Genomic DNA, 23,414 nt, shown 5'->3' with positions numbered 1-23,414 from the left:
AGTTTGTGCGGAACATTTTGTATTTATCATATTTACTGATTATATAGACAAATTAATGTAGGCTTCTTGCTAAAAGCGAAAGATCCGGTTTTAATTTTCCACATTCAAATGTGAATTTTGCTGTATCTGTTTTTTTTTTTTTGTTGGTCTCACCCAAATGCTTTTAAAATGTTACACTGGATTGCTGCTGTACATATTTTTTGATCATCTTTAGGGGAAAAAACAACAACCCATACCCTGAAAATAACATGCACAAGCTCTTCGTGATAGTTTATTTTTATTTATTTTATGGATAAAAATATTGTCTGTAAAAGTGATATTCAAAGTGAACTGTTGAACCATTTTGAAAAGGATAAAAGTATGCATTTGTTAATTTAATGTTGACAAAATATATATAAACCTGCTTTTACATTTATAGATATTTAAGATCACAATTTTACAAGAAACTATATAGACTGTTGCAAATATAGGGATTACTACTAAGAGTTAATGTAGGCTCTGTTTCTTTGGCAACAAACTTGGTGCATTACTGATTGATATTTTAACACCTCAAACACATTTCACCTTTACAATTCTAAGTAACACAACTCAGTCTTGTGTTTCTGATAAATAACCAAAGCCTCTCTATTGCTTACTCTTAAGGTGCGGTCACATTTACCGTTTTTCAGCAAAATTTCGATGACAAAATCCAGTCATTTCAATAGGAATTCATATGATTGGGAATTTCACATGAGGGTGAAATCCACTCCACCCATTTAAAGGAAGTTTATGTAAGATTGTGACCAAAACTGGTACTGCAGGTGTATCCCCATCCCCCTGTCTCGAGGTTGCCAGATAGGCAGCAGGAACGTTTGTAGCTGCAGCTGTGGTGACTAGAGCAGATCTGGCAACCCGGATGCAGAAACACTACTGACTTCATGATTGGTCAATAGGTGGAGGGCGGAGCTTCAGGCCAAAACACAACATGTCAACATCAACATCAGTTGAGGGCTGCAACAACAACTTATAAATGACAATATCCTGGCCGGACTACTGTTGTCAGTGATATAAGTATTTGAACTTAACATGATTTCTTAATGTCTAGTGACAGATCAGGGTCATTTTATGATAATTGAAATACATTTCTTACATACAGTTCCTTTAAGTTGGTCACGCCAATTTACCTCATTGAAATTTTGCTAATGAAACCACAGATTTACAAATGAGGCAGCATTATGAATGGTTAAATTTGTGTTAAAAGTCATGTAAGCAACCCTCTTAGTGACAGGGTTATCTCTTGGCTTGAGGGGAGTAGAGGAATATAGCGCTGAAGGTGTTGAGGATCTCTCTAGATTCAGAGATGGCTAGCTTCCCGGCAGTGCGGACCAAGGCCACGGTGTCGCCTCGCCGGAGAGGGAGGATGAGGCTGAAGGACGCAGACCCGCCACACGTGCACTGATTTTGGGTCAGCCGCGGATGGCCACTCCGGTAACCTGCTGTGTCCAACTTCTGCATGCTGCGATTGGACACCGAGAGCACTGCTTCTGCATGCTCTCCCTGTGGGGCTGTTAGAACCGCGGTCACCAAATAACGGCCGTCGGTGGGAACCGTGAAGATCCCTACAGAGGGGGAGGTGACAAATCAGCAGACAAATACGATATAGGTTGTACACTGAAAGCCCATATGGGGAAACCTCAAAAAGCTATAATCAAATCTGTTTACGTGAAGTAAAACCAATTGGGAACCTTATCAGGGTTTCTGTTTACCTGTCTGAGAGTTATAGTGTCCTCCATCATTGACTAGCACCCTATCAAAGCGAATGAGACCAAAGTCCCCAGAGAAAGTTTGCCGTGTAAGGCCAGCAGAGAAAGAAAATGGGTCCGTGAAGGAGTTCTGCTGGGACACTATTGAGAAGAAGAGACATGCATGAACTTCACATGTTTGAGAGTTGGTTAGACATTCTGATCTTAAAAGTACATTTTGATCATTACAAAACAGGGTCCAAAATTAACTTTCTGCCAATGGTGAGTCAATTGAGAACATTTTTTTTACTGGCCATTGAACTGTAATTTGCAGATAAAAAAAATAAAAAAACTTTTCCTGAACAGCACAGCAATTTAGGGAAAAGGGAAATTGTATCTTATTTACTTTTGATTATTTATATACCATTATAGTTTATATTAATATTTTTTATTTAATTCGATTTTTTTATATTGTTTTAATAAAATAAAAAAAATGGTATTGTATTTCTAAATATTAAGCTTTTATTTAATTTCCATTTTAGTCATTTAATACTTCAGCTTAAGGTGCACAATGTATGTTTTCCATCCGCTAGAGGGCGCCTATTCAAAACAAAGGCGTAGTTTGCTGATGCCAAGTTTGATTGCAGAATCTTGGGACATGTTCTTCAGCTCACAGTGGAAAACAATCAGGATAGGACTCGGGCAGAAATCATGTTCATGGATGTGATTATTAAAGTTACTCTAGTATGAAGCAGAGCAGGAGCGAGTGTTCTGGAGCTGAGCGAGGCCGCTGGAGCAACTGTTAATAGAGGAACGTAACACACGCCTCGTGAGCACCGGGACGTTTATTATGCCACGTTTGCCGGCGCCATTTTCGCTTTTCCGTTCATGAGTATGAGGTCATGTAGCTCTGTTCATCATATTAGATCAGTTAGTCTGCGAAAAGATGACCTAAACTAGGCAAGTGTTCATAAAGCCCACTCTTATAAAGCAGCACCATCCGTCTCATTGATATTCATGTTAAGTTTTAGATGGAAATCTCAAAATCTAAAATCCACAGATCTATTAGTTTTGTAATGTACTAGTTTTTTTCTCATGTGTAAAATCCCAGTAATTTTAGTGATATTGGACAATAAGGGGAACATTCTTTTCTGCATTTTATTGTTACCATAGTTACAACCATAAACTTCCTATACCCACCACCTCAGTTTTAAACTAATGGCTCTTTGGAATGGCATTAAGTGGGACCTAGGCTGTTACAGTATGTTTAATTGCAGTTTTTTTTTTCACATGTGGAGTTTGTTGTTCATATTAAGCTGCAACTCATTTCATATTTACTTTTTCAAATTAAATAAAAATGTATATAATAATTTCTGATCATATCATTGCATTTGTGTTTGAATTATTAAACTTAAATTTAGCTTATCCTTCCTATTTTGTTGGTTTTAGGGGGCGTGTTAGAGTGGGATTCTGTAGGTGGTCCTCAGAAAAAAAATTGAAAGATAAAGTGGTCCTTGGGCTGAAAAAGTTTGAGAAACACTGTATTAGATACATCTGAGTGTGTTGAAAATTATGACGTAACACTGTACGTTTGCAGCGGTTTCTGTGACACTTTTTGCACTGCAGTAAGAGTAAAGCGTTTCTGCTGAATAAAACCAGAAAACAAGGGTAACGTGACAGGCGACTTCTTGGTTCATTAGTTAAAATAGCAATTTTCATTTTCATTTGGGATATTGTAAGTACTCAACTGAGAAAAATATATAACACTGGCCCTTTGTTTTTTTATATTTTACTGCATTTTTTTTTTACATAGTGCACCTTTAAATCTATATTATTTCAGTTTTTTGTTTTTATTTTATATATTATTTCAGCTATTTTTCAATTAACAAAAAGAGTGTTAATAGTTTTTCTTAACAATAACAACACTTTGACTTAAGTTTATTTTACTTTCCTAATTGATAAATTCCTTGTTTTAAGCATAAATCAGATACATGAAGAATAAATCAATTTATTAAGGTTTATGCTTAAAATTATGAAAAAATATTTGCCAACGGGTAAGAATAATAAACATAATTCAAGATTTTTTCTCTTGTCAGAAAGTATTCATCTCTCAGCTGAACTGCACCTCGAGGGCATGACGACAATGTGATTCTGTGATTTTGGAGTCACCACACCGGCACTCTCGGTAAGAAAACTCTTGATGGTAAATAGTGTCTTTGATTTGAATCATGCACATCATTTTATGAAGCGTATTGATTCATTATTCGGATTGCCAAAGTTACGTGATTTCAGCAGTTTAACACGCTATCTGAATCATGTTTTGAAATCGGCCCATCACTATATGTCATTATTTAGTTTTTTTTTGCGCACAAAAACTATTCTCGTCACTTCATAAAATGATTGTAGAGCCGCTGTAGTGAGATGGGCTTTGTAACGACGTCTTTAGTGCCTTTATGGGTCTTGAGAGAGGAAATGACATTAGTGTCAATGAAGGCCTTTCTGATCCATCTGATTTTTGGGTGAACTAACCCTTGAACTATTTTATTGTATTATAACTTGTTACCTGGAGTAGCAATGGGTCTTTGATACGCATGACTCCATGGGACATGGGCAACTGTAATGAGAATTAATACTCAAAATATAGCAATTTTTTCACTTAAATATGTTATAAAGCAAACACTACAAAAAACAAACAATAAAAAATATACCTGTAGAAAGAGGTTGTTTGGTATCATATGAGACGGGATTGACAGGAGGATAACCTATGGGAAGAAGGGAAAAAACGATTTAATACTCCTGACGCTTCAAGCATGAGCTTCCAAACATTTCTATTATAAATTCTACTTCATACCTGGAGAACCTGCAAATCCTTTCACAGGTGTTTTTGGGTCGTCTGAGCTCTGGTCCCGTCTGACCGTGACCCTTCGCACATATCCAGGTGGGCCAGCTTGCCCCGTGACCAGCATCGGCTGGTGTACGGCAGGTTGGTTGGGTTGAATGGGATGGATGGGTTGCCTGGGGCTGCCGGGTGGCTGAGGGAAGAATGGCTGCTGTGGGACGTATGGCTGGGGCACATGGGGACGCCTGGTGGGGGCTGGAGCTGTTCTATGGGGTATGATCAGAGGTATGTGGATATGAGGAACATAAGGTCTCATGGGTTGTGTTGGAGCTCTAGTGTTAGGGAGTGGGACAGGCACGGGTCTCACTTGCCGAACAGGCAGTCCTGTGAGGAAAAAATCAAATTAAAAAGAGATTTAGGATAATACACTCCAATGGCCATTAAATAAACAGGTTGATGACACACTACCCATTAGGGTCTGTAAAAGTTTGGAATATTATTAAAATTTAAAATATATTTTATATTTGAATAACTTATTTTGAAGAAAAAAAACTTTGGAGTGGTAGTGTCAACAATTGTGTCAACAATACAGGAAAATCCACTTTTTAGAAATGCGTGTGTGTGTGTGTGTGTGTGTGTGTGTGTGTGTGTGTGTGTGTGTGTGTGTGTGTGTGTGTGTGTGTGTGTGTGTGTGTGTGTGTGTGTGTGTGTGTGTGTGTGTGTGTGTGTGTGTTTGTGACACATATGAGGACACAAATATGTATAATGACATAAGTATGACATATTATTACAAGGAGAGGGTGAAATATGAGGACATTGGCCATGTCCTCACTTTTCAAAATGCTTATAAATCATGCAGGATGAGTTTTTTTACAAAGTAAAAATGCAAAATGTTTCCTGTGATGTGTGTAAAGAGAGAATTAAATACTTACAATTATTTAATGAGGCTTTTTTTCACTGACACTGGACAGATGTATGACTTACATTTTTAACTTTATACCCCCCTAATATATCAACATAAATTTTCATGTGCAATTTAAAACATGCTCATTATTATAGAAGATGTGTAAGTCATGGTACTATATATGTTAATAGCATTTTTTATGTATTTTTGAATAAATTAACCAATTAAAGGTATAGTTATAGGATTATGCTTTTTACTTCCCGTCATGTCTTCTTAAAGGGATAGTTCACTTTAAAATGAAAAATTCTGTCATCCTTTACTCACCCTCAAGTTGTTTCAAACCTGTATGAATTTCTTTCTTCAGCTGAACACAAGGGAAGATATTTTGAAGAATCAGTTAACTGGAGCCATTGACTTCCATAGTATTTTTTTCCCTACTATGGAAGTCAATGGCTCCAGTTAACTGATCGGTCACTGACATTCTTCAAAATATCTTCCCTTGTGTTCAGCTGAAGAAATAAATTCATACAGGTTTGAAACAACTTGAGGGTGAGTAAAGGATGACAGGATTTTCATTTTAAAGTGAACTATCCCTTTAAACCCGTATGACTTACTTTCTTCTGTGGAACACAACATAAGATATTTTGAAGAATGCTGGTACAGTTTTAGTCACTACTGACTTCCATTGTATGGAGAGAGAGAAAAAAAACCCAGACATATCAGAAAAAATGTAAAATACCTTCCTTTGTGTTCCACAGAAGTCATACAGTTTTGAGATGACATGAGGATGAGTAAAGGAGGACAGATTTTTTATTTCCGAGTGAAGTGTCTGTTTATGTGATAGCCAGGATATCATTGACCCAAACACAAACATATATGGTTAGGGAAATGTCAGTATGCCAGCGCTGAAAAATGCATTTAACACATATGGTAAAACCTAGGTAAAACGGTTAATATTTCAGCCTAACTTTTAAAAAACATTTGCCAATGCTTGTAAATAAAACACCACAGAGAGTTTTAATGACCGATGAAGTGTTTTTGAACTTCACAATGCACTTACACAGGCGTTTGGTTTTTATGCGGTGTTCTCAGCTTGGAGTCTAATGAGGGAGAACATATTTTTTTCTCCAGCTCACACTTCCAGCCCTAAAGATCTTGCACCTCTCTCACTCTTTTCTCACTCATTTTTTCTTTAATCCCCTTTCACTTTCAGTGGGTTACAAGCTTATCTACAGCGATGCGAGAAAACAACTTTCCTGTCCTACCAGATGCTGCTGTCTAAATTGAGAAGAGTAATGCGTCATTCCTGACATTACAGTCTATTTGGATTCCGGATTCTATTGGCCGTAGTAGGAAGTGATTCAAAAGAGGGGCGGAGCTTGAGTCCCATGGGTTCACTTCAAAGCTAATCAACTCATTCTAGCAAAACGGGCACATCTAAACTCCTGCGTCAGTGCCGTTTGTCCGCATTTAAGATGCTGCCCAAATATCGGATTTCACACAAACATATTCCCACCCACATATATTAAATCTCTCAAGGGATAATAGGCATCTATCTCTGTGTTTCCCAGAAGCCAGTTTGGCGGTCTGAGCAAATAACAGACTCATCACACGCATAATGCCTCATGGCAGCAAGACAAACACATGTTTCAGTGTAAATCACGGAGATGCTGATTTTAAATACCGGATACAGGGATTCAGGCGACACAAAAGCCCTCAACTGAAATGAAGGATTCACCACCCTGTGATGTGGAGAGCCTTATTTAAAAGCATATTTAGCTGATGAATGGGAGATCTGAATGGTCTTTTTGTTGACAGTTAGGGTTTGGAAGGCCAAAAGCTCCGCGGGGCGTGGTGATATTGTGCATGGATACATGAACACAAACACACACAAAGTAAAAAAAAACTAAAGCTGTACCCCGCTGTACTGATCAGACTCTTGGCTTGATCCTGTCTGAGAACTTCCACATTGGTTCCTCTGCGTGTAGAGGAACTTTAACCTCGGCCCAAGGGGGAACACCTTCAAATTTGGCACAGAAAAGTCTGTTTATGTCTTCACACAATGTTACATGAAGTAAAACAAAAGTATAAACACATTCGGTGAGAGCAGGAAAGAGCTTCCCTGACATCCTCTTGACAGAGAGATATTAATCAGCAGGAAGAGAGAGAAAGGAACGAGGACACGGCTGATAAGAGCGTGGGGAGGAAGGGGACACTATTCAAAGTTCATATCCATTTTTGGGGGTATCAGGAGAATGCTAAACAACATCGCTGCCTAACAAATGTTTCCACAGAACATGGCAACGGTTCAAGTTGTATTCAAGAACTGAAATTAAGTCACTGTCTCCAAAGCAAACAGTGAGGAGTTTTCTGAACACGCCTGATTTGCGGACAGAAAAATGAATCAACATTAGTTGAGGGTGTCTTCTATGCAGCCCTCAAACATTCCCAGGCTTAATTGATGCCCTGAACCATGAAGAAAAAAACTAATGAAAAATCGATGAAGAGCCATTAGTGTAAATTACAAGAAACTGAGCTTGGTCGCTTTGTCACAGAAACACAGCTGTATGGGCCGCTCCAGTATTGTGCAATGCGCCTCTGCCATGATCCTCAGCCAAAGAGTTTGAGTAATGCTGAAGCTATTCGGGCACAAGGGCTATTGTGTTTCTGACTTGAAAGTTTTAACTGTATCATATCCCACAACTAGGGATGAGAATCAAGAAATATGCATTGAATTCCTTTTAACGATTCCAGTTCCATTAACGATTCTTATTAGTACCTGAAAGGAACAGAATTTGAATTGAATTCCCTCATTATGAGATAACGTCAATAATAAATGTATTGTTTTACACAGTTTTCACACTGGTTGTCTATAGTGCAGGGGACTCGGTCAGATGATTTTCCTACAGACCCCATCGGACTTAGCTTTTTAATTGGCTGCAACACTTTTTTAAAGTTAAAAGACAACTCCGGTGAAAAATGACCCTGGGATAATTATCACATGGTTACCGAGTAGCTCGTTCTCTGGGATGGGTTTTCATGAAAATCGGATGTAAAAAGTTTTATCTCAGCGTTCGTGGCTCAACTCGTCAAGACTGTTTTCCAAGATGGCTGCTGTCTGTATACACGTAATGTACTGTCTTTATAAAGTATCTTCTTATTAAACTGTTTGTACACTTACAAAGTTCTCAATGCTTCGGTTTGCTAGCCTAGAAATCAAGACGCACCCTAGCGGCAGCAAATTTAATCTGCCCGCGAGTGTCGTCTAGGAACTCTCAATAACCTTCTGAGCTGTTTTCCTCTCAATCTGGACGGGCCAATCACATCGTGTATGGAGTCGGCGGGCGGGGCCATAATGACGACGGCCGAGTTGCGTTTGCGTGCTTCTAGTAAACACAGAAACTGGTGAACGGCGGCGGTCTTTCGAATCAGCTTTGACCGCGACTCTGGAAGACTTGGAGTTAAGCTTTTCTCTGAGAAAAGAACAAAGAGCGGCACTGAAGTCATTCTTAAAAAGGGAAGATGTGTTCGGAGTTTAGCCGACCGGATACGGCGAATGTTTAATCTATCAACGAGCTCTGCTTCACCTTCGTTGCTCTGGTTGTAGCGCTATCCTATCGCGTGCAGAGGGAGTTTGAAAGACAACCGTTTATCCGCCCCTCGGATTGAGCCCTGTCTATGGTGAGTTTCCAGACCAAACATCTTGATGTGGGTCTGGCTTGTCAGGCTATCGGTTTGCATGTAGGGACCCTCATTATGCTGCCGTGTTAGTGTGAGGCTTTTCTGAGCCTTGTTAGTGGTATTATCTAGCAATTTAATTTGACTTAATCTATGCCTTTTCTTTTTTTAGAGATAAAACTCTTTACATTCGATTTTCATAAAAGTGCATCCCAAAAAATGATCTACTCTGTAACCATGTGTTAATTACCCCTAGGTTCATTTTTCACCGGAGTTGTCCTTTAAGAACAAATTTAGTTAAGTTCTAAATGTAATTTAGGGAGGAGCGAACCCATCTAATCTTCCAATCAACAGCCAGAGTATATTAACAGCTGCTTACGTCTCCTCGGTCTCAGATGTTCGACAACCTCCCCAAACTCCACCTTTATCTTAGGTACCTTGCCCTACATAATCATTTAGTCACGAGTTGAAGCTGCTTCATCGAACCTCTTTATCAGTAGACAGCAAGCCAAATATGCTTAACCTAAATATCTAAGATTATATGGGCAAACAAACTTGTTAATTGTGTATCTACATTGCACAGATATTAAACGTTTTACATTTAAATATATATGCAGATGTTTGACAATGGGCCCATTAACACAGTCCGCCTGCTGTCTACTTGGGAAAACTGCTTTTGTTTCTGCGAGAGACGGACCTCCACCCTTATCAGGAATGATGAAATCACCCTTTAACGGGAGTTTAAGAGAATATATGTTCTCTAGTGACATCACAGTCGTCTCATAGCTGAACATCTGCAGAGGGGTGTGTGAATTCGTCACCTCCTGAGGCCCATGCGTTGACTCTGCAGCTTAATGAGTAACAGATCTCTACAACTGAACTCGCTCGCCAGGTCTAAATGTTATAGGCGGAGAAAGCTGGGCATGACTAAAAGATATTTGCAGACCACACAACTTCTCCACTCATAAAGACCACTGAACACTAACGACCAATGTTTCTGTGATGCTAAATATATAAACATACTTTGCACTATGTATATTTACTGTGTTGTATATATTTTTGCATTGGTTAAAATGTACTGATGAGGACCAAAGTAAAGTGAATTAAAAATGTTAGGATTTCAGTTAACTAATAAATATGCTTTCAAAAGGCATGTAATGTTGTTATAAAATGAAAACTATGATTGATCAAGTTACATGCAGATCACTTACTAAGAATTTGTGAAAATAAAAAGCAAAAGGATCCATTCCAATGTGCCTAACTGTTTTTGACATATTACAGGCACATTCAAAGGACACAGGAAACCTTTGCTGGCCCCCTGCCTCTCAACAGCTTGGGGGCAAACAGGTTATTGTATATTTATGCTATTATTGGTTCAGTGTGGAAAAGGTTCCACTGCGAAACACAGCATGCCATAGACTCCAAACTGTTAGATTAAAGGGATAGTTCACCCAAACATGAAAATTCTGTCATTTACTCTCCCTCAAGTTGTTCCAAACCTGAATGACTTTCTTTCTTCTGCTGAACACAAAAGAAGATATTTTGAAGAAAGTCGGTAACCAAACGACTGATGGACCCCATTGACTTCCATAGTAAGAAAATACTATGGAAGTCAATGTAGACCAGCAACTGTTTAATTACCAACCTACTTTAAAATATCTTATTTTGTGTTTAGCAGAAGAAAGGAAATCATACAGGTTTGGAACAACGTGAGGGAGAGTAAATGATGACAGAATTTTCATTTTTGGGTGAACAATCCCTTTAGTGGAAATGCCACCTTTTTGGTACCAAATCCCAATAGATGACACTACAAAAACTGGGACTTTCAAGTTGGAAGGCAAATACAAAGACTGACTTTCAAATGCTTCTGTTTCCATTTTCCAACACTAACCAGTTAAAAACTGGATTCTCTGGCTTCCTCAATTTGCCTAACATCTGAAAGCTTACCTTGTTCTTTACTTGTATGGTCCTTAAGAATCTGTTTAGCCATTCCTGCTAGCTGGCTCTGAAAATTCAGAAGGGAGTTCTGAAGAGCTGTGATTTCTCCTGAATGACTGCCCAGAGTGCGGTTCAGCTGTACCACCTTTCTCTCCAATTCCCCTGAAGGGTCCTGGATATTGTTTGTCCCACCGTCAAGCTTTCCGCAGACCTTCTCCAGAGCCGACACCCTGTCATCCACCGCCGACACACCTTCAGCTACACCAGCTGTGTTGAGCTTACACATGCTCAACTCCGTGGCCACAAGAGCATTCAGTGCATCCACTTTGTCTTTTAGCTCCTCAATCTGGTTGTGGGTTGGTTTGCCAGTTTCTACCTGGAGAAAAGGACCGCTTACCTGTCCTGTCTGGCAACACGTAGAGTTCAAAGTGTGAAGGTCTTGGCTAAATTTGCTAACTGAGTCTCCCAATCCAGTTAAAGCTCCAGTCAAGCCATTAACGTTGTCAGTCAAAGCATTTAGTCGTTTGTGTGTGTCCTGCATATGTGCAGTGATGAATTGTTTCTCAGGTGACATCCTGATAGTATCCTCTAATCCTCTAAGCTTTGCTACGCTGTTCCTAAAATCAGAGCGTAAAACATTCAGATCATTTCTCAAGACCTGTACAAGACTATCCAGACCTTCTGGCTTTTGGGTATCAGAAGGTAGGTTGGTTTTGCAGTCGGTTGAGCATATCTGCCCAATTGCATTAAACTTGTCCTCCAACCCCTGTATAAGGTGCCTGTTAGCATTAACCTGAGTTTGCAGTCCATCAACAGAATCGCTGGAGATCACCGGGAAGGAGTTGTTGCTCATCTCGATCAACATGGTAGTGAACTGATCCTGCATAGCATTGAGCTTCTGGTCCAGAAGTTGACGTAGCATAGCTACTTCATCCATAATTTCTTTGGTAAGTTTTTCATCCACATAGAAGCAATAAGTCTCCGCGTTCCTCTCGGTGACGTTCATCCTGTCCTCCAGGTCCTCAATGCGTGAACCAAGCACGTCTTCCATCTTCAGCGAGGACAGATGCTCTAGCTCGTTGTCCACTCTTGCGTTCAGGACACGATGGGCCTCTGCCACTCGAACAAGTTCCTTCCTCAAGTCATTGTAGTCGCTATCATCTTTTCCAATGGCTGTTTGGCGGTTCGCACGTATTAGACCATCTGACATGGACAGATCCAATCTGAGTTCACGGATCTCCTTTCTAAGCTCAGTTTCCTTGTTGTGAACTAGATCTGTGAGGCTCAAATAGCCGCTTTCCTTTCCTTCTCCGCATACTTTTTGAAGAGATTGAATCTTTTCATCACACGTATTTTTCAGCTTAGCCATCTCGTCTTCCATGTTTACGACAAGCTCCTTCCTGAGCTTCTCAAATTTCTCATCAATGTAAGTCTGAAGGATGTCTACATCTTGAGCAGAAGCACTCGTGACTGGTAGGCCTTGAGAGGTACTATCCATAAGCATTCGGATTTGCCCATCATGCCCTGTCACGGTTCCCCTCAGTTCCTCAAGAGCTTCGTCTTTGCTTTTGAGAGCATCTGTCATATCGTTGAGTCTGGCCATCACCGTCTCGATTTCTTTTTCTCCATGGCTGTGGCCTCTCGTGGCCTGGTGGCCATCTAGATGCACCACACTCTCCTCAGTGCCTCCTGTTCTTGCGCTGTCAGGTGTAGTCCTGTCATTGAGGAGGGTAATGAGCATCTTGCTGGTGTCCTCCTGTAAGTCTGTCCGTAGGTTCTCAGCCATACCTGTCATGGCTGCTTGAAGATCCAGCACAGTCTGTGAGAGACGATGCACTTCTTCCTCCAATATGCGTGTTTTGTCAGCTCCTCGTCTGATATTATATTGTCCGGTTTCTCGACGCTCTGGCCCTGTGGTAACAAAGTTAAAATTAAAATTAACAGCCAATAATAAATAAATAATAAAATAAATATATATTTATATATATACAAGAGTTCATACATCATTATTTTCAGCATTATTTGTGGTATTTTCTCTTTTTTTATAGTTTTTTTTATTTATTTTTTATTGACAATGCTTATGTCACGTTGTGTTTGGGTTTCATGTTCTTATTTTGTCATGTTCGTTGTCATGTTTCTGGTTTGTCATGGGATTTTCATGCCCTGTGGCCTGTTGAACAAAGCTGGTTTCAGTTTCTACCCAGGTAATTTCGTGATTAGTTTGAGCAAACTCTGGTTTTTCGGGCTCAAGAAGCTGGATTGGTTTTAGTGGTGTTTACACTGTCAGAAAAAAGGTCCATTTCTGTCACTGGAGCGGTACCCTAAGGTACATAACCGAAAAGGTACTAATATGTACCTTTAAGGTACTAATTTGCACTCTTAAAGTACTCATATGTACCTTTTAAGGTACTAATATGTACCATTTAGGGGTGAGTAGGGTACAAAGATGTGCCTTTTCACTTTTGTACCTTAGGGTACCGCCAGTGACAGCACTGTACCTTTTTTTCTGAGAGTGTATCACCATGGTAACTTACACTACACGGCTAACCTGCTCTGGAGCAGGTTTTATTCTGGTTTAGAGATCACAATCCCAAACTGGGCCAATCAGCTGCAAGTAAAGACACAATAAAGCCACACCCCCTTCCAAAATGTATCTCTCATTCCAAATTTGCTGCAATTTATAGTGAATAAACCGTTAGAGACAAACTTGCTCATCTTAAACTTTATATTTATATTATACGAATTATAATTACTTTTAATTAATATAATATAGTCATACTTATTATATAAATTGACAAGTAGACAAATATGAATATAAATATAAAACATGCATTCAACAACGTGTATTCATTTGAGCTCTTTGTGAACCTATAATTATTAGGCATATTTCTTTGATTCACATCAAATCACATGCAGCAGCGGTGTTTATTCCTGCTTTGTAAACGCATTTAATTTCATGATAATTTTCAAAACGATCTCTCAATCTTCAGAAGAGAAGTGAATCAAACGAACACTGTGATTGGCTATTTGCCACACTTGTCACACTTTCAGGTGCACGCGCTTCAGAGTTAATCGCTAACTCTGGATTAAACTTGAGTTGACAGAGAAAGTTTATACTGAGCTTTGAGAAATGGTTGAATTTGATCTAAACTAGGTTGGATTTATCTGGATTTGTCAACGCTAAACCTACTCTGAAACTCAGAGTTTGTTCAGCTAGCTTCATGCAACAGGCCTCTGGTGTTCTTGTATCCTGTTGTCATCGGTTCATTGGTTAATCATTGTTCACAGGTGTGACTTGTATTCTTGGGTTCCTCAAGCTTGCCTCCATGGATTACGTTCAAGGTTACAATATGAGAAGAAACCTGAAATGCTTTGAAACCTGCATAATCACATATGACCTCTGACATGAATTCTCTGATTATTTTATAGGTTGGTTATTGACATACATATTCAAATGTATGTATCTTTGATAAAGAATTAGATTTTCGGTGTGCTGTGTGCTTTTTCCCACCGTGTTTCTTTCTTTTGTTTTCTCTTTTTTATCTCTCTCTCTCTCTCTCTCTCTCTCTGGCAGGTAGCTGATTGTCCCCAGCTGCGCCTGCTTACCAACCAGGATTGGGGCAGCATAAAAGCAGAGAAGAGCCTCTAAGAAGTTGAAAAACATTCTCCAGAGTGCTCTCTGTGGCCTGCTCAGCTTGTTGTGTTGAACTGGTTTACATTCTTATGGTTGATGGGGGCCATTTTTGTTTCAGTCTGTTTTGTGGTGAGGCAGGATTAGTGTATATTTATATTGTTAATCTATTTTTTGTTGAGTAGTTTAGTTAAAGGTTTTAAAAGCCCCTGAATGCTTCCTATTTCTGTTATTTTGGAATGCCTTGTTTCTGTTTTCTGGGCTGTAAATGAACACTTTGAATGTGATCTGGTTGCTTGTGGTGCTGTGGCAGGGCTCAGTCTACCGCTCTTTCAATCCTTTCATATTGTTCGTCCAGTTAAACCTCTAGACTCATTTGGGATGTAACATTCAACTAATGCTGTAAAATATATACAGTGAACCCCAGTTGGTAAATAAGCCTATATGATAATGTAACTGTTAAAATAAACTGATTTGAATAGGCTACTTTCATTTAAATTATACACAAGGACTAATATATATATAGATATACACTAACGTTATAACTTTTGAATGGCCTGATTGTTTCAAAAAATTTAAAAGTGGCTGTCAAATGCATTTAATATGTAAAATACAATGCATAAGAAATAGTGCAAATTTAACAAAGATGCTCCTCTTAAGTTCATTTTTCTAACTAAAAAGTTTATGGTCATTAAAAGTTTATGGCTTTTCTGAGGTGAAAACATTACGTAACATTGTTTTACAAGCCTTCCACAGTTGAAACACAGATTGAGCGACTTCTAAGACATGACACCGAGTTTGGTAAGTTGCCCCATATCTTTCAACATACCTTCTGATGTTCATTTGTGTTTATTTCGTGCTGTAACTAGTAAAGTAAAAGTTATGATCCGTTCATGTGTGCTCTGTGCCGGGTTGCCAGGTTTGTGGGGTCACTTTAACCCGTGGGCAAAAAAACCATATGGCAACACTGAAGCGATCTGTCATGCCATAGTATTTATAGTTTAAATTTTGTAATAAAATGAACTGAACTTGAAAGCTGAGACTAACAAAAGGAACAAATCACAAAGCTTATTGTGATTTATTGGATGGGAGCCCAGCTACAAAATGTGTATTCATCAACTGAAAACAGCATAGGAGAATTTATATTGGTTAATGAAAAATTAGGATCTATTAAAATCAAGAAATTTATATTTTTTCTATCTACTTGTACGAAACATTTATTGATTTTTTTTTTAGTATAAATTTTATATTTTAGAAAACTCAATATGGGCACTAGTCTGAAAACACCTTTTGTTTTTTTTCATTCTGTTATTTCTTGTTTCCACACTTACCCAGACATTATAATTGCACAAATCAAATTCCGTACTTTTCCAAACTACGTACTTTGTGCCGGTTGAGTTTGTCCATGCTGCGGCTCTGGGTGTTGTGGGTATGATTGAGGATACTCCGTCTGTCTGTTTGGAGAGCCTTTCACTTCTCTGCAGTCTGGGCCCTGGTATCCCGGGCAGCATCTCCATTCTAACTCTGTCACAGTCTTGTATGCCAGCTTGTAAGTCGGACGAAATCGAGTACGGTATCTGAGAGAAAAGGAAAAAAGGATTAGGATGACGTAAAAAAAACCCACACAAACAAACTTGACTCAACAATCTCATTTAAAAATAAATGATTTGATCAAGCCATCTTTTACAAGGCGTAAGCTACTTATTGCTTTTGCTTTGAACTGTGAGTAATGGACCTTAAAGCATTGCCCCTATTAAAGGATGAAAGCAAAGGTAAAGGCAAGCATTAACTTGCGCAAACGGAGGGATTAATAAGAAGATTCTTCTGGCCTAGTCTGTTCAGCTTCGCTTAATGATGTTGATCTTGTTACTTCTGATGGATAATGCTGCAATTAGAAATGCAATAATTCTAGTTCTAACGCCACAGCAAGTTGAGCCGAACAATTAAAGCCACAGTCGCTTCAGGTGACCGCAAAAGAGCTCTGGTGAAATGGTTCTAGTGCAAAAAGTGAGTATTCAGACAAATACGACAGCCCTGAATTCTTTACTTTATTTTTTTAATAAACAAGTATGAAATCAACATTAATAACTGAAGTATAATCTGTGTTAAATAAATTACCTCAAAAGCTGCTTTAAATTAAAGCTTTGATTGTCTGTATATGGCACAATTCCATTGTAATTATTTTAACTTATTGTACAGTTTAATGCACTCACTGTAATACCAGTCTCCACATATTCAATTAATTAAATACTTGTCTGACCCAAAGGGCATTTAAAACAAACAGCTTGAATCATTTCTCGTGTCAGAAGCGGTGCAGCAGAAACGAACCTCAGTTTGTGACTAATGTGAGTAACATTTTCTTTAAAAGCATCACAATTGTCATAACAATTATAAATTAGGACTTTTAACTGACTAAGTGAATGTTTTCAATGTACCCTAATCTAAATGTTTACTATTAAGCCAAACTGACTTAAAATGTGAGCGGTTTGTGTACATCTTGCAGGTCTCTCTTGGCACTGACATAGGATCAGCATAATTAGAAAATGTTTAATAAAAAATAAAAATAAACGCCAGTTTGCTGGTGACATTTTACAGATTGCATCACTCTGCTTTTGTTTATGTCATTCCAGACCGGAGTATGTGAGCTGTGTGGAAAAGCGTTTTTCCCAAAATCTGAGCACGTGTTTTCTGGAAAGGACTTTTTTTTTTTTAAACATGTGTTTGGGAAAATCCAGAGTGATTACAGCAGGGCGGGGAAATCTCTGTCACTCCGTTCCACTCGCATACACTGCTCCAGAGCAGAAAGCGTTTCAGTGCTAACCGTAAGTTATTGAATATTTGATATTTTTATTTATGTCGTAAAAGCAAAAATCACACTCACAACAGGCACTTTCTTCATATTTTTGTTGTTGTTTTAATCTCTCTTCACATCCTGATAGCATTCAATGATAGAAATGGTCTAAATTTAAGAAAAGTTTATCCAATCATTGCAATTATACCCGGCTGTCTGTCAACATTTCCATACCTCTGTGCACTCTGCTCGCGCAAAACATATGTCATCAGCGCATTACGTGAAGCTATGCAGAGTTTTGGACAGTCACCGAATTTGCTCTGGATGATTAGGGTTAGTGAAAGCGTTTAATGTTTTTTTAAAGGGGTCATGACATGAGAAATCAATTAATACTTCATATCGTCTATACGTCCTGAAGGTTCCAGAACTTAAAGGTGCACTATGTATCTTTTGGATACAGTAAAATATCCAAAAATCACTAGGCCAGTCTTATATTTTGTTCGATTGAGTACTTACAATATCCCAAATGTTTCCAACTATTTGTAAATTGTGAGAGAATTGCTATTTGAACTAATGAACCAATATGTATAAGGGAGTAGCCTGTCGATTGCGTCTTATCTGGGTTACTGCCTAACCGGTTTTATTCAGCAGAAACGCTTTACTCTTACTGCAGTGCAACAAATGTTACAGCAACCGGTGAGCGAACGCGCAGAGTAACGCCATAACATCATTTTCAACACACTCGGATGTATCTAATATGATGAACAGAGCTCTGTGACCTCATACTCATGAACGGAAAAGCGGAAATGGCGCCGGCGACTGTGGCATAATAAAAGTCCCGGTGCTCGCAAGGCATGTGTTTACTTTGTTTGGATCCAAGGTGACATGTGACGTCACAGGGGCACAATCATTTGCATACGCCTGCCTCTGAAACGAGACAATCATGCCTACTTTTACATCATCTGTTCAGTCGATGAGAAGCGAGTGGATCTAAAGTAGTTATTTTTCAAGATTGTGATAAGATTGCGATGCTGTGGAAAAATATTATCTTTGCATAAGATGCCGAAGGATCCCGATGTCAGGCTTTACAAACAGACTTTTACGATATATTCAACAGCATAGCCACAGTTCGTTCTAATGCCTGATCTGTGATCAGTGATTTCTGATGTGTAATTATTCAAGTTCAGGCAGATTGTCTTTGAATCATTTAATACTGTTTATGCATCAGTAAATCAAGCCAGTGACTAAACGATCAACTTCACATTGTAAGTAGCATGAAAATTATGTTATTTAAATTGTGATTAAGTTATATATAGAAACCAATCAAAGAACGCTCTTCATAATGGCTGATGCTGTCCATCACACAGAAAGCATTTTGTGAGAGAAATCGCATTACAATGATGAGATCACTGCATTCATGCGATCAACATACTCATCTACTCAATACTCATCACTGTAACCATTCATCTGATGGGGGTAGATCTGACTATAATGCCATAACCAACACTTTTTAGGATTTGTTAATCTCGACAGGTGTAATAGTAAAAAAATGTAGTAAAACTATTTCAGACACGTCCACATGTAATACATATTTTAAATACAAATATGTATATATTGGCCATGTATAAATAGCCAATCACAGCAGTGGGTGTTTACACTGAAGTCTCACAGCAGACATGCCTTTCAACAGAGTGGAAGAGTGTTTAAAAATGCAGTGTGTTATGAGGCTCTTCTGACAGAAATACAATATATTATACACAACTATGTTTTCAGTGGAGTATAAAGACTCATTCACATAATGAACCGTTATGTTTTTATTACCTTAGAATGAGCCGTTTTTATCTACACACACCGGATCCCCTTACAGTGAAGTCACCATTTTGTGCTGTCATGTTTCTACAGTAGCCCTAAATGGACAAACTTCTCTACAGAGCGCTAGCTACTCTCTTCTTTCTTTGTCAACGGCATTTTTCCTGTGTCGGCCCCCGTAGCTTCTCTATTACCCCTTTTCCACCAAGGCAGTGCTGGTGCTGGTGCACAGCCAGAGTCTAGCTTAAAATCGGTTCTTTGTGTTTCCACACCCAAAGCACCAGCTCCGAGCCAGGAAAAGTGGTTCTTAAGTTGCACCTAGACATGTGCCGATTTTCGATAATGCGATTTATCACGATAATGAATATGCACGATATTGTTATCGTGGGCACTTTAAAATATCGTAAATAATAATTTATTAACAATTTATAATTTTTTTTATAATGCACTCAAGAATACTTTGCCCATCAACACCGCTGTATTCTGCGTCAAAGGGACACGCGCTCAGATATAAACAAGCCCAACGTGCGTTTGCACATGACTGAAGGAGACGCGCTGCTGAAGTGCCGCTCAGTGACAGCAGAGGGCGCTGATGAACTGCAGAATGCAGCCGGTTACCCAGGAAACCAGCAAACAAACAAAAAAAGCGTGTAGTTTTTAAAACAGCCATTCGTTTTTGTAATCTCAATGTTGTTCATCACAGCACCAAATACTTAATACTTAAAGACTTAATAGGCTATTTATTTTCAAATTTAAACATTTTTATGTTTTAATCTGGACTACAACATACCCTAATAATTAGAACTGTTCTGATTATTCATTAGTTAACATGTTAATTCATTATTACCAAACTGACAATGAAAAATACTTTGTAAAATTCTATGTTAATTTCTTAGTTACTGTTTAATAACATTAAAATCAAAATCAAAATAACTTTTTTTAATAGACCTAAGATAAAACTAACAATGATTAGTATTTCTTAACTAACATTAACAAAAACATTATACTTTCTGTATCAAATGTAGCTGTTGCTCAATCTTAGTTAATGCATAAACTAATGAGACCTTATTGTAATTTGTAAGCCTAACTGTTGTTCTTTATAGCCTAATTCTTTTGCACTTTAATCTGTTTGAAAATTGTACTTTTACAGCTCTGAAAAAAATCAAGAGACCACATAACATTTTCTCAATGAGGGGTCTCTTAATTTTTTTCCAGAGGTGTATGTATTTTTGGTGCATTATTGTATTTAAACATTCAGTTATTTTTGTTCTTACAAAAAAGTTCTTAAAGCTGTTATGCTATGACAACACTTTTTTTGGCAACTTATTTCAATATCGTGATAATATCGTATATCGTGATAACTTCATCAATTAATCGCAACATGAAAAATTGATATCGGCACATGCCTAGTTGCACCAAAACATTGCTGGGCTATAAGTAAGAACTGCTTGCGTCAGGTGCTGGGAGCGGGGTCAGCAAGATGAATGCAGACTTGAGATCCCCCATTTTTTAAATAGCAGCTAATGGAGCTAATAGCTGCTGCTCGTTTGTAATCACCATCTATACAAATTACTACGAACTGCATTAATGCATTGGATTCGCTGTGTTTTGATGCAAATGATTTACGATGTTGTAAAGCCATGTGACTCAATAGTAATGCAACGTTCGCCATTGTTGATGGAAGGCTTGTTTCAGATGCATCGCCGCTGTGCAGCCCGATCGCCGTATGACATGTAACAGCGAGAGCAAATGACTCCTTATGCTTTTGAATCACTCTCGCCGTATTTTGATATCATACGCAGATCGGTCCGAGCAGTGTCGATGCATCTAGGACATGCCGTGTGTGTGTGTGTTTCCCGCTGCCTCGCTAGCACAGGCTCTGAACTAGCACCCGGTTCATTCTGGTGGAAAAGGGGTATATGTGCTATGAAATTGAGGGGTGAGCTTTGTGTGATTTACAACCTCACAGCTAGATGCTGCTACAATTCACACACTGCAACTTTAAGCCAGGGGGTTAAACCAGGATAGAAAATTGCCTTTTATTTTAAAATTATGAAGTAAAAATAACTACTAAATAAAATAATCCACTTTATAACCCCTTTAAAGTATGTGTGACATTGTAGATGCTTTGAGGGGAGGGTGGGATAATGCTTTTAATGCTAGCTTGCTATTGCTAGCCTCTCCGAAATTGCCTACTCCGCCTTTAATTATTGTCGTCCACGGACACTCCTAACTGGAGTTAGCATGAATCATGGATTTGTGTCTTTCAGTCCAGAAGGAGCATGAGAACTACCGAACATCAATACTTCCACATGCCCCTCCTGGTCTCTGGAGTACTTACATCATCTGTGGCTCACAGTCAGGCTGATGCTCGGGACAGTGTGCGCGTTCAGGTTCAACGTGACTTTCCACGCTGCCTTGAACTGCGCAGCTTATGTTCTTTTGGACAATAAAAGCGCACCAGTTCCTGGAGACAGATTAAAACAAACAGCAACAACAACAAAAAAGATCAGAATAAGCATAGTTTGAGTTGGCTAATTTTGATGTTACAAAAAAATATATATTTCAGGATCATGTTTTATTAGTCCAGAATGTGAAATAATAATAATAATAATGTGGAAATGATCTTTCAAAATGAAAGCAAATATTTTAACCTCGAAAAAAAACATTGCAATAAGCAGAGAAGAGGAATGTTCAATAAATCGATTGACAAGTCTAAATGTGCTTTAGCTTTTAAACAATAAAAATAACTAATAGCATTAGACCGTCACCCCAGACGATTGCTGTGAGTTAAATAAATTATATATAATTAGATACAGAGAATATCATAAACACATTCTCATTGACGATCCGCTGTTAACATTTGTATCGTTTCTTGAGCAACTTACTTATTTCTGTGCCTGTGAACGGCTCCTGAATATGCGTTGCCCTGGAACAGACTTGAAGGATATCCATGAGTGAGAGAAAAGCTTAGGATAAATAAAACAGATAACTGTACACTAGGGAAAGGTAGCCGGCAGTTCATTGTCTAAAACAAAACAGTCCACAAAAAAACTGTACAGTGTCAGCGCGAGAAAAGCTGAGCAGCGTTTCGGGCTCTGGAGACCAAGAGTTGCTGCTAAGTTTGACAAAGTTCGAGGAAGTCCGAGAAACTGAAGGTGGACTCTAGTCTGCAGGGGTTCAGTCCGCCGCCTATCTGAGAGAAGGGGGTAGATGGGGGTAGGGGAAGTCATCCCAAAAACAATAGCGCCCCTGCACACCCACCCAAGCGTGTTTTAAATGAACACAGTTTTAGAGCTCAATTGAAAACATCTGCGTTTATCTCTTGTTACAGGAAACTATTACTTGGTGATCACGTAAACTTAGATCATAAAAAGAAACCTGAATAAAATAAGAAAGGCTTCGATTTTACACAAAGTTGCAAAAACGTGTGACGCTTTAAACCCCATTGCTATTTGTCATTATCAGATCGTATTATTTGCCTGTATTGGGTAATATAAAGAAAGAAAAAACATCTTGGTTTTATAACGCAGATCGTTTTAAGTACAGGTAAATGTGCTGATGGATGGGTGGATGAGATGGATTTGCTTCGGATGGAGGATGAGCTTATGCCTAAATTTCTTTATGATATAAGCACTAAATAAATGGAACTTTTCATGACCTCATTGAGCAGTGTGAGGGTGTGTGGTAGGCTACATGCCATTTCAAAGTACTACATGGTGTGTGTGAGACACAATTAAACATGATGTAAATTTAAAGGAATTAGGCAGGGGCGCTAAGGTTTGATCATCACTGGGACACAGGTCCCCCAAAATAGTTCCCTTAGACTGCCTACTTTTCTAAGGGATCATCTAGGCGTTTTTCTTTATTTCGTTTTTTATCACTTCAAAAAGCTTTCATTGATGATGACTAAAGAAAGCCACAAGCGATGTCAAATTAGAAGAGATGAGCATTATTTTAGCAGTAAAGTTATCTGTCAAATCCATGCCCAGGGGTGATTCTATATTTCCAAGGACATTTGGAGTCCAAAATATTTTTTTCATTTTAGGATGTTTTCAAATGGTTATATTTTTAAATCGTTTCATGTATCACATGATGTATGG

The 23,414-nt window shown here is 38.6% G+C and overlaps 1 protein-coding gene across 1 annotated transcript; it reads right to left on the bottom strand.

The window, feature by feature from the left end:
• Window positions 1–285: 285 nt before the first annotated feature.
• Window positions 286–22,488, bottom strand: emilin2a (elastin microfibril interfacer 2a). The gene is made up of 9 exons (XM_067453608.1): window positions 22,200–22,488; window positions 21,653–21,778; window positions 16,095–16,288; window positions 11,090–12,991; window positions 4,573–4,944; window positions 4,430–4,483; window positions 4,285–4,335; window positions 1,746–1,883; window positions 286–1,598 (listed from the first exon to the last, which is right to left on the bottom strand). The coding sequence occupies exons 1-9, from the start codon at window positions 22,334–22,336 to the stop codon at window positions 1,270–1,272; spliced, it is 3,303 nt and encodes a 1,100-aa protein (XP_067309709.1). The 5' UTR covers window positions 22,337–22,488; the 3' UTR covers window positions 286–1,269.
• Window positions 22,489–23,414: the final 926 nt, after the last annotated feature.

This window comes from Pseudorasbora parva, chromosome 9 (assembly GCF_024679245.1).
Source record: "Pseudorasbora parva isolate DD20220531a chromosome 9, ASM2467924v1, whole genome shotgun sequence".
In the NCBI taxonomy this organism is placed as follows: Eukaryota; Metazoa; Chordata; class Actinopteri; order Cypriniformes; family Gobionidae; genus Pseudorasbora; species Pseudorasbora parva.
The sequence above is the reverse complement of the archived record's forward strand: the minus strand, read 5'-3'. Positions and strand labels throughout refer to the sequence as shown.

Coding starts and splice junctions, on each gene's coding strand:
- emilin2a (XM_067453608.1), bottom strand. CDS start 22,336: ATGAACTGCCGGCTACCTTTCCCTAGTGTACAGTTATCTGTTTTATTT. Junction 16,289..21,652: donor GACTGTGAGCCACAGATGAT/GTAAGTACTCCA, acceptor CTTTTCTCTCAG/ATACCGTACTCGATTTCGTC. Junction 1,599..1,745: donor ACACTATAACTCTCAGACAG/GTAAACAGAAAC, acceptor CCCCCTCTGTAG/GGATCTTCACGGTTCCCACC.